The sequence below is a fragment of the Lactuca serriola genome, chromosome 3 (genome assembly GCF_051521515.1).
Source record: "Lactuca serriola cultivar US96UC23 chromosome 3, Lser_US96UC23_V15, whole genome shotgun sequence".
In the NCBI taxonomy this organism is placed as follows: Eukaryota; Viridiplantae; Streptophyta; class Magnoliopsida; order Asterales; family Asteraceae; genus Lactuca; species Lactuca serriola.
This window is the reverse complement of record NC_136410.1, coordinates 240,652,650-240,665,304: the sequence shown is the minus strand read 5'-3', so window position 1 is coordinate 240,665,304 and position 12,655 is coordinate 240,652,650. Positions and strand designations below refer to the sequence as shown.

Here is a 12,655-nt window from a genome sequence, read left to right as displayed (position 1 = left end):
ATTGAACAATACCTAAGGATCGGGGCGTTACAACGATGTGTTCACCGGTGAACTATATCCCCCTCATGGTTGCCTTTAGGACATCTACTGTTGAGGAAACCCCTTTGCAGTAATGTCTGTCCCGATGAAATTCCTAGATTAGGTCCCTTGAGATAGATGTTGTTTTAGGGACGTAAAGTGAGGATAACGGGAATATGTAATCGGGTTATTGTTGGTTGGTGAAATTAAATATAATTATTTATTGTGGGTTGAAAACCCTATATGCTCACCAGGCTCCCAAGCCTGACCCACTCAGTTTTGTTGTATTACAGGTAGTGGCGCGAGAGCATAAGTTGGATGACTTATCAAGATCTTTTGATATTAGACCAATTGTTATATGTAACTGTTGTATGGTCTATCTTTTGTTGTTTATGCTTTTGGTCTGTTTATCAGAACATGACATCCCGAATATTGTTATATAATGAAAATGCATCTCTTGATGAAATGCTTTGATAAACTTTATTTTATCATATTTTGTTTTGGAAACAAATTCTGCAACTCTTTTAAATCAATGGATTTACTATGAAATTATTTTAAAAGCATAAACTAAAACGGTCTTTTTGAGCCGTGATGTTGGGGATGTCACAGTTGGTATCAGAGCATTAGTTTAAGCGAACTAGGAATTTGTAGGATTTCTAGACTTAAACTTAGAATGCTAAGTGGAGATTGTGAGATGTGTGTCTGTTATATTATAGACACGAGCACTAGTTTATTTTAGGAAAGTTGCCTAAAATGCTTTTATGTGCTAAATGTTATATGTTGCCATATATGATATTATTTGTTCGGATCTATGGTCTGTTGCCGACCGGATCTGGAAACCTTACGTGTGTAGGATTTTAAGCGTATGACGACGGTATTAGAACTAATATGTAAACGTTTCAGAGTGATAAGGATGATTGAATTATCTATCATGGATGAGGATCTAATTTCACCTTATTCGGTGTGTAGATCAAAAATGGTAAGAACCAGGAGTGGTGTTGGAAACGCGGATGAAAACAGGAATCAACCATCAGTGATTGAGCAAATACCTGTTGTAGCAGTAGCACTAGAACCAATAACAATGGCTGGGGTGCAAGCCATGGTTCGGGCTATGTTAGCCGAACAAAGGGAAGAAGTGTGACAGATGTTACATGAAAATAGGGACAAACCAATCATACCTATTGAGGAACCCGAGCTGATTCCTAAACAATCAGAGGAAGGAAACAATAGTCACATTATGAGTCAATTTGGGACTCAAGGAGAACGAAGGACGACCCGGAAAGGAGAAACAAAAAGGATGTGCGAATGTACAAGAATTTCTTAGGCGCCAAGCCGCCAAGTCTTTCTGGGAGCCCAAAGCCTGTTGAGATTATGGATTGGATCTCCGAAATGGAGATGGTATTTGAAAGTTGCGACTGTAGCAACAAACAGAAGACTGTCTTTGCAGTGAGACAACTGAAGACCGGAGTCTTGAGTTGGTGGAAGTTGTTGGCAGATACTATGCCACGAGGAGAAGCCCTGAAAATGTCATGGGAGGAGTTCTTGGAACAACTAAGGGTGCAGTACTGTTCAGAGATAGATATGATTGATCCGAACAATGAGTTCCAAAACTTGAAAAAGGGGAGGATGAGCATAGATGACTATGCTACTACATTCACTGAGAAAATGAAGTTATTTCCATACCTAGTGCCAACAGAACTCTCCAAGATCGAGAGGTTCACTAATGGACTGTCTGCCGACTTTGGCCCGACAGTCAAGATGGCAACCACTCTGAAAACAGCTGTTCGAACAGCTAAGAATGTGGAGGCCCAGCAGAAGGAAAAGGGTCTGGAAAGGCTAGATGTTGGTGAGAAGTGGAAGTTCGATGGACCCTCAGGGTCCAGCAAGAAGGGTAAATTCTCGAAATCTAGTTCGAGAGGAGGAGGAGGCGAAGCGAAATGGTGCGACAAATGCAAGAAGAAGCATATTGGAAAATGTGGCGGGCAAACCACATGCTTCAAATGTGGAAAGCCAGGGCATTATGCCAACAAATGAACTCTCACCAAGAAAGTTTGCTATGGTTGTGGTGAGGAGGGACACATGTCTAGGGACTGCCCGAAAAAGAAGGAGGCAGCAAGACCCAACATTCCGGCAAAGCCAAAGGCGAGAGCCTTCCAGATGACACTGGAAGCTGCTAAAGATGAAGCTGATGTCACTTCAGGTACCTTTCTCGTTAACGGATTGCCTGCCCAAATTTTATTTGATTCTGGAGCCAACTACTCCTTTATTTCACATGAATTTCGTAGAATACTAGCTTTGCCTATCGATAGACTAGATAATGCTTTATTAGTCGAAGTTGCTAGTGGCAAGTTTGTACCTATTAGCCATCGTATGAAAAACATCTTAATTGATTTGAATGGGATAAGTTTCACGAGAAATTATTGCCTATCGAACTTAACGGTTTCGACATCGTGCTTGGAATGGATTGGCTTAGCGCCAATGACTCCGAGATATTGTGCAAGAAGAAGATAGTCAAAGTAAAACCACCTGGGAAAGGGTTTTTTATGGTGTATGGAGATAAACGCAGAGTAAATTCTGGAATCATTTCTCTAACGAAATCCAGAAAGTGTTTGGCCAAAGGATGTACATCGTATCTAGCATTTGTGATTGATGCAAAGAAGGAGAAAAAGGAGATGCAGAGCATTCCTGTTGTGTGTGATTATCCGGAAGTATTTCCCGAAGATCTTCCCGGATTACCACCTGATAGACAAGTGGAGTTTAGAATAGACTTGTTACCAGGGACGACGCCAATAGCAAAATCACCTTACCGATTAGCACCGACGGAGATGAAGGAGATGATGATGCAACTTCAGGAGTTATTGGACAAAGGTTTCATAAGACCTAGTTCATCACCCTGGGGAGCTCCGGTGTTATTCATGAAGAAGAAAGATGGAAGTATGAGAATGTGCATCGATTATAGAGAGCTAAAAAAGGCAACAATAAAGAATAGATATCCGTTGCCAAGGATTGATGACCTGTTCGATCAACTGCAAGGTTCGAGCTATTTCTCAATGATCAATCATAGGTCAGGATATCATCAGCTGAAAGTAAGAGAGCGGGATATAGAGAAGACTGCATTCAGAACACGATATGGACACTACGAGTTTTTGGTTATGTCGTTTGGACTAACCAATGCTCCAGCAACATTCATGGATTTAATGAACAAGGTTTGTAATCCGTTCCTAGATAAATCTGTGATAGTGTTCATAGATGACATTCTGATTTATTCGAAAAGCCAAGAGGAGCATGGCAGACACTTGCGAGAAGTGTTGGAAGTCTTGAAGAAGGAGAAGCTGTATGCAAAGTTCTCTAAATGTGATTTTTGGATTCGAGAAGTCCAATTCTTGGGTCACGTGGTCAACCAAGAAGGGATAATGGTTGATCCAACAAAGATTGAAGCTGTAATGAAGTGGGAACAACCAAAACGTCCCACGGAGATCCGAAGCTTTTTGGGATTAGCCGGATATTACCAAAGGTTTATCCAAGGCTTTTCTTCGATCGCTACTCCATTAACAGCTTTGACCCATAAAGGAGCTACTTATGCTTGGAGTGATAAGCATAAAGAAGCATTCGAGAAGCTAAAGAAAAAGCTATGCGAGGCACCGATACTTTCTCTACCCGATGGAGTTGAAGACTTTGTTGTTTATAGCGATGCGTCTGGTGTTGGATTGGGTTGTGTTTTGACCCAAAGAGATAAGGTGATCGCGTATGCATCTCGACAGTTGAAAGAGCACGAAAAGAACTACCCCACTCATGATTTGGAGTTAGGAGCGGTAGTTTTCTCTCTAAAGATATGGAGGCATTACTTCTATGGCATGAAGTGAAAACTTTTCACTGATCATAAGAGTCTCCGATATCTCTTTAGTCAGAAAGAATTGAATTTGAGGCAGCGACGCTGGCTAGAATTACTTAAGGACTACGACTGTGAGATACTTTACCACCCCGGTAAAGCAAATGTTGTTGCTGATGATCTCATTCGGAAAGTCAATCTTGAAAGAAAGAGGCCAAGAGCGTTGAGAATAGAAGTTGTCTCGACCATTGTGGAAAGTATATAGAAATCTCAAGAGGAAGCTTCTGAGAAGAATGACCGAAAGGAGGAACGTTTGGGCAAAACGTTGGTGTTCGGTGTAAACAGTCATGGAATGAAGGTGTTCCAAGATCGGATTTGGATACCTAAGACAGGAGGAGTCAAAGAAATTCTGATGGAAGAAGCTCATAAAACCATGTACTCAATTCATCCTGGCAGCACTAAGATGTATAGGGACCTGAAACCCTATTACTTGTGGCCGACGATGAAGCTTGATGTTGCAAAGTATGTGGACGAGTGTGTGACTTGTGCGAGAGTAAAGACACAACATCAGAAACCGTATGGGAGTTTAGAACCTTTACCTGTGCCTATAGGTAAGTGGGAAGACATTGCTATGGATTTTGTCACTAAACTGCCCAGAACAAAAAGTGGTCATGTCATGATTTGGGTGGTCGTCGATCGATTCACTAAGAGTGCATATTTCATAGCAGCCAAGTAGAAATGGTCTATGGAAAAGCCTGTGAATTCTTATGTGAAGGAAATTGTGAGGCTTCACGGTGTTCCATTAACGATTGTGTCAGATCGTGACAGCCGTTTCACCTCGCGATTTTGGAAAAGTCTACAAGAGGAATTGGGTACCAAGTTGTGTTGAGTACAGCTTACCATCCACAAACTGATGGTCAGAGCGAACGGACAATACAATCACTTGAAGATATGCTGAGAGCATGTACCCTGGAATTCCAAGGTAATTGGGATGAACATTTACCTTTGGTAGAATTTTCCTACAATAATAGTTTCCACTCGAGCATAAAGATGGCACCTTATCAAGCTTTGTATGGACAGAAGTGTCGTACGCCGTCTTGTTGACTTGAGGCTGGGGAAAAGCAGTTTATGGGACCAGAGATAGTCCATCAAACTGCTAAAAAGTTGAAAATAATTAGGGAGAGAATGTTAGCAGCTCAGGATCGTCAAAAGAGTTATGCTGACAACAAGCGAAGACCGATGACTTTTGAAGTTGGAGATTCGGTTTTGCTTAAAGTCTCGCCGTGGAAGGGACTTATAAGATTTGGTAAAAGGGGAAAGTTAAGTCCAACGTTTATTGGACCGTTTAGAGTTCTTCAAAGGGTTGGGAACCAAGCTTACAAGCTCGAATTACCCGAAGAACTGAATGGAATTCATAACACTTTCCATGTGTGTTATTTGAGGAAGTTCATGGGAGAAGTTCCCGACATGATTCCACTTTCGGAGTTCAGAATCGATGAGAACAAAAGGCTGATTGAAGAACCAGAGGCAATCGTTGACCGAAAGACTAAGAAGTTGCGACGCAAGATGGTCGAGTTAGTGCTTGTCCGATGGAAACACACGAATGGTCCGAATCTCACCTGGGAGACGGAGAGTGACATCATGAGTCGCTATCCGCATTTGTTTATTGATGTAAGATTCCGGGGACGGAATCATTTTAAGATGGAGAGAATTATAACGCCCGTGTTTCTAGGCTTGTCATTAATGCTGATATAATAGTCTAGGTTAACCTTTGTAACCTGTTTTGAAATAATAGAAGTGTATTATTTGAGTATTATGTGTTTTGTGCTTAATTGTGTGTCTTAATTTAATTAAGAATGAAAATAAGTGTCAAAATGAAATATTAGATAAAACCAATATCTATGGATAATTTTGTAGTAGTTGAAACAAGGTTTCCGAATATATAAAGAATGCCGAAATCCGAGTTATAACAAAGAAGTTATGATCTGTCGAAGTTTCGTGACAGAACCGGCACGACGTTGAATGATGTTAAAAGTGAATTTACGTTAGAGCGGTATTTAAACTTAGTGATCTAAACGAAAGCCATAGAATTCGTTAAACCGAGAGCGTGCATAAAAAGAATGCCAAAATCTGACTTCGTATGAGGAAATTATGATTTTTCTAAGTTTCAACTTAGCAGTATGCAGCCCGAAACTCAAATTCGAGATCGAGTGATTGTTGGTCGGAACAATCTAAACGAGAATCGAAGATGTCATTGATAGTAGTGCATTGGTGAAAAGACAGACGAAAACGGACGTCAGATGAAGAAGTTATGAATTTATAAGGGAGTTTTCCTGTCCCGGCCTACTAAAAATAAATAATAAAAATAAATTCAAAATTAGCCGACGGAGTCTAAACGAAAGTTGAAGAGCGTAGTCTCACCTACGCGTGGATATAAAGAACGTCGAAAACGGAGTTCGTATGAAGAAGGTATGAATTTCCGAAGTTTTTAAATGATTAATATTTATTAATTAATCTTTAACTCGGATGTATATCCGAAGAAGTCACCGATCTGATCCGAACTACGCCCAGCGTAGTTGAGTACGCCCAATGTACCCCGATGCTGCACCGCCTCACACTCAAGAGCTCCGATGACGCATGGAGTGACGTTTCGCACTACGCCCTGCGTAGAGCATTACGCCCAACGTAATGCGAGGCTTCAGCCTCTATAAAAGGCATGCGAGGGAAGCCGACTTCTTTTGCCAAATTCTCTCCTCTCTCTCTCTCGTCTTGCATCGTTTTGCGTGCAACTTATACTCCGAAGCCCCGGTATCATTCCCAGGCCCCAAAGCAAGTCCTGAAGCCCTGAAGATCCCGAGAAGTGCAATTCCCGAGCCGAAGCTCTACCCGCGAGAAGCCCGGTTTTTGTGAAGATCTTCCAGATCTACCGAAGAATACTACTTCTACAAGTCGTAGTTTTGTCCGATCATCTTCTGATCAAGTGAGTGTGTAGTTACTTTCTTCTAACGCATAATTATTAAGTATTTTATACAAAATACGTGTTATGTGTATATTTTGTTGTTATATGTGTGAATATATATTCACTTTCTTCTATCTCATAGATATGATTTATTCTCTCTGAAATACATGTTATGTGTATGTGTCTCATCTGTTGATTGGAATATGTATTGAATGAGAATGATATACAGGTTTTAAACTATGTTTAAAAATATATATTCTTATCTACTAATATGTTGGGTAGAACATGGGTAGATAGTTGATGTGTGATAAACAGATGAGAGGCCTCGATGTTGTTGTTGTTGATCTAGTTATTCAGCGGAGTATGGATAACGACCACATACTCTTTCTTGACAGTCATGTGGAACGCTAGCAGGCTCATAACCTATAGGTGTTGTGAACGATGTGTTCACCGGTGTACTCTATCCCCCTCATGGTTGCCTTTAGGACATCTATTGTTGAGGAAACCCCTTTGCAGTAATGTCTGTCCCGATGAAAATCCTAGATTAGGTCCCTTGAGATAGATGTTGTTTTAGGGACGTAAAGTGAGGATAACGGGAATATGTAATCGGGTTATTGTTGGTTGGTGAAATTAAATATAATTATTTATTGTGGGTTGAAAACCCTATATGCTCACCAGGCTCCCAAGCCTAACCCACTTAGTTTTGTTGTATTACAGGTAGTGGCGCGAGAGAATAAGTTGGATGACTTATCAAGATCTTTTGATATTAGACCAATTGTTATAGGTAACTGTTGTATGGTCTATCTTTTGTTGTTTATGTTTTTGGTCTGTTTATCAGAACATGACATCCCGAATATTGTTATATAATGAAAATGCATCTCTTGATGAAATGCTTTGATAAACTTTATTTTATCATATTTCGTTTTGGGAACAAATTCCGCAACTATTTTAAATCAATGGATTTACTCTGAAATTATTTTAAAAGCATAAACTAAAACGGTATTTTCAGGCCGTGATTTTGGGGATGTCACAGTATGCGATTCTAAAACCCTAATTAGTTATTTTCGAAAATAGTCTGGTAACATTCCATTTGAAATTGTGTAATTAAATTATAAACCCTGAACCCCAAGATGTAAATTTATATTTTATATTATTTTATAGTAGCCCTGAAATCCATAATATTTAGGGAGATGTTGGTTTCGGGGAGCCAAATGATATAATTTGGAATTTCGGGGGTTAAAGTGTAATTATGGGATTTAATTTGTTAAGATTTTCAGAAGTCAGGGGTTGTTTGGTAAGATTAGGACTTAAGTTGAAAGAAGATTTTGTGGAGAGATTTCAAGATGGGGTAATTACTGCCAATAGATAGAACCTCAGGGACCTAAGCTACCAAATAATGAAACATGTATGATTTCTTATTCGATCAGTGGTGCAGCTATTATGGTCATACCATTCCCATTTTGAAACCTGCATATCTCCTTTCGATTAAAAGTAAAAGGATTCCCAGCTGTATATGTTTATCTATAAACATAGTATCGAGATTAGTGTAAAATGGAGCTGCATTGTGAGAGCCCAAAGAAAGAGTGCCAAGATTTCAAGGGTTCCAGTCATGGTCTTTGGCGAGGCTTGGCTGCCGGTGGTAACAGAGGGGGAGAAAGAAAGATTCAATTATGTTCTCCGACAACAACATAGGTACATGATTTAGGGATATCGCTTGGTAGAGAGGCACAATTGCGCTATGGTGTTGCTGTGCGGGCCTTGCTATGTCTCCGGCGAGCTGAACCTTTTAATCCTCATGGACAAGATGCATTGTGGCTATGGAGAAGAAGTGTCGTCGGCCAAAGAGGGTTGATGTACAACGCGAAAAGAAATCAGGTATGCTTGATCTTTTGAAGGAGGGATTTTCTAACATGTCCCTTTAATTATGGTTAGACATATCTAAATATTATTGTTTAAACCATGATTTGACATTCATTAGTTTCCTATTTTATTTCTTCCAAATTTATACTTTTATTATTTTCTTTTAATCTTCCTTATTACTAATACGTAGGAAATGATACTATATTCTAGATTTTCATACCCTCTAAAAATTTCCTCCATTCCATGATTTATATATTGCTTTTTTGGATTTCTTTTTTCTTTTACATCATATCAATTCACCAATTTTTATCATAACGCCCAGAAACATTTACTAAGCAAAAAAATTTATATTGCTTTTTTGGATTTCTTTTTTTTTACATCATATCGATTCAAAAAATTTTATCATAACGCCCAGGAACATTTTATTTATTTAAAATAAAAGATGAGAATTGAAACTAATAATAAAAACAAAAAATAGAGTTTAATAGTAATTTCACAGTTTAACATTTAAAATGAAAGATGGGATTGAAATCTTCTATTTGCATATCAAGTTTCTTTGTTTTATCCACTTGTTGAGAATTATTATTCTCACGCTCTGGACATATGCTGAAGTTGTGACTAGAAGATTTGCAAAGCCTACAACGCTTTACTTGTCTCGCTAATTCCTTTCCACTTCTCATTCGTTTCTGCTTAGGTCGTCCTTTTGTTTTTGAGATGATAGGGCATTGAACCAACTCAATTGCATTAGTTACGAGATGACTATTGTTTCCACAAGATGATGAAACATCAAAATTTCCTTCTTGCTGTAATAGAGAAATCTCTGTAAATTGAGCTTCTTTACGACTCCACCGTGATAGCCAATAACTAGAAGGAATTTCAAAGCAGTCCTTACGGAGAAAAACGCTTAAGATATGACGACAAAGTATCCCGACAAATTCAAAGTTTTTGCAAGTGCATTTAGTCATCTTACCATCCCAAACCACCTGATGACATCGAACCGCTTTGTAATGTTTGACAATAAAACTTGTATCGTTTTCTTTCCGAACCGAATATTGAATTGCTTGAGCAAATTGTTCTTGAAACTTTTTGAATGCAAAAGGAGTCAAAACTTAGTAACCTTGTTTTTCAAGCGGTGATAATGATCTAAAATGTGACTCTTAATATTTTGCCAACATACCATCATGCATTTGTTTATGTCCAACATCTTCAATAGCAAGATCAACCTATGCAATTATAAGTAAAAAGATTAATAAAAAAAAGTTTAAACTAAAAAAATGTAGTAAACTAAATACCAGTACCCATTTGTCTAATAAACTCCCTTAGACATGTATGAGAAGATATAAACTTTTTTATAAAAGAATTTATGCTCTCCGATCTTCCGGTGGTCGTCATGCCACCAAAGAAAAAGCCACGAAGATAACTTGGAACCCAAAATGTTTTAATCTGGTACAATGCTATCACATGTTTATTCTTTTCGAGATTGTATTTTGCAATGACTAATGGTCATTGTTGCTCAAATTCTTCAACCGAGTCTAACTTATATAAGTTGTAAAATTCGGTGCACCAACTTGAGTACTCGACTTTTAGGACCGAAGTAAACCAACTACTAAACTTAGTGGTGATATACCATATGAAAAATGCATGTTTAGTGTAAGGCATCTCTGTTTCAATTGCTTGTTTCATCCAAGGATCTTGATTGGTCAATATCGTTTTCGGTGACTTTTTCATCAATTGCACAAAATTCTGAAAATAAAATAATTTTAAGAAATTTTTTACATACTAATGCAATTAAGTTAAAAAAAATAAAACAAAATTATAGTTACCTTAAAGAGCCATTCAAACGTGTTTAGTTTCTCGTTACGTAGAAGTGCACAACCAAGTAATATAGTTCTTCCATGATTGTCAATACCAACAAATATGCCAAATGGCATGTCGTATGAATTCACCCTGTATGTAGTATCAAATATCACAACATCTCCGTATTTTTGGTACAATTCAAAACAATGAGCATCACACCAAAAAATATGTTCTAGCCTATTTTCACTATCTAGTGTAATTGCGTATTGAAAATTAAGATTTTCACTTTTAGCACTTTTACAATACTCCAAAAACTCTCTTGCATCATTCTGTGAGTGTAGTTTATGATTTTTTGTAAAAAAGTTATAGACATTCTTCTTAAGAAAAGAAAGTTCTCCATGTTTCGCATTCATTTCAAGCTCCATCACCCTCATAATTTGTGTAACAGACAAACCCCCTTCTTTTAATAAAAGTATACGTTTTTCATTCTCTAATGTAATATTACGGTAAGATGGTAAAAATCGAACCTTTAGTCTTGAGTAGACAACACAATATGATTATGCTCCGCAACAAACTTGGTGACTTGCCACTCTTCAGAGAAAATTTCATTAATTCTTCTCAATGTTATACGCATGTGGGCCTTGCATTCACATCTTGTATAACCTCGGTTTCTTGTTTTTTTTGTGAAATCTTTTTTAAACTCCAGCTTTCCTTCACGGTGACAAAAAAAAAGTCACGTCTTTTCTTTTCTCCCGTTTTAGTGTTCACGAATCTTCCTTTTCGAACCGAAACTCATTATTTCCCGCATAATTTTGATAAAAAACAAGAGCCTCTTCTTCACTTAGAAAACATTGACCAACGAACGGTTCATAAAAACTTGTGTTGTTGTTTTGACTCTGTTCTTCTTCTTCGGTAATAGTTTTTTCATTATGAGCATCTATCGAATTTTCTTCAACAAGAACCTCATTCAGATCCAAAAAAATAGGTTCTTTCATATGTAATGCTTGCCAAATGCTTTGTAAATCCTCCTGGTTATTTGATAAAAGTGACGGTATCATCACAAAAAAAAAAAGCAATCCAAAAATATTAATATATAAATCATAAAATGGACGGAAATTTAAGAGGGAACTCTGCTACTCATAAGTTTTAGTAGGGACTCATACGTTTTAGTAGGGAAAATTATAGGGAAATAATAAAAGTGAAAATTTGGAAAAAAAAAAAAAACAAAGTAGGAAGATAATTAATATCAAATCTTGATTCCAATAATAATAGACATCTAATATTTACCATAATTAAATTTTTTTACATGTGTCCTTAGAACATATGATAGAAAATCCCTTTAAAGTATATCGACTAGTATTAGGTTCTAAAACATGGTTTCATATTTTAACATATGGGTTGATGTTAATAATTTCTAAAACATGGTTTCATATTTTAACATATGGGTTGATGTTAATAATCCAATTGATAAGGGAAATGTTCAAAGAAGCGTATAAATTGACTTGGAGATCATCTATGGACTAATTAAATAATGAATTAATTGATAGAAATGTTATAATCTTATGAAACTTTGATGATAGGAATTATATATATATATATATATATATATATATATATATATATATATATATATATATATATATATATATATAAATCCATGGATTGGCTTTAATGGATCATAACTTGCATCTTATTAGTATAGGGAAGAATAAACATTGTGTTATAAATATGAGATATCATTTCATTGAACTTAGGTGTAACTAGTTCTAAATCAATATAGAGCTAAAAGTCAATGAATTATATGGGGACTGAATATCTAATATTAAATATTTAGGATGTCTGGTGAGTTCACATGATGACCATGTAGAGGTTTGGGCCCAATTTGGAAAATTGGGCCATACGTTCGGCACTGAGTTATTATTTGGATTTTGGGCCTCCGAAATTTGACTTTAGGCCTTGGTCTTGGACCAAGCTAGGTTAAGGGTAAAATGGTCTTTTTACCTTAAGTATGGACTTATGCTTACACATTGGAACCTGATTGTTAATTGGGTTTTGTTTTCACGATTGACAGTTCAGGGATCTATCAGCCAGTAGCCAGAGATTTATTCGTGGGACTTCAACAGTGCGAGGTAAGTCTTCTCGCTATTAGTATGGGTCGAAGGCACCAATGTCGGCCCATTTAGTTGATGCAT

The 12,655-nt window shown here is 37.4% G+C and overlaps 1 protein-coding gene across 1 annotated transcript; it reads right to left on the bottom strand.

Moving 5' to 3' along the window:
* Positions 1-9,166: 9,166 nt before the first annotated feature.
* Positions 9,167-10,897, bottom strand: LOC145096117 (putative protein FAR1-RELATED SEQUENCE 10). Its single transcript, XM_079033886.1, has 4 exons — positions 10,490-10,897; positions 10,294-10,409; positions 9,844-9,889; positions 9,167-9,748 (listed from the first exon to the last, which is right to left on the bottom strand). The coding sequence occupies exons 1-4, from the start codon at positions 10,895-10,897 to the stop codon at positions 9,167-9,169; spliced, it is 1,152 nt and encodes a 383-aa protein (XP_078890012.1).
* Between the last annotated feature and the right edge of the window lie 1,758 nt (positions 10,898-12,655).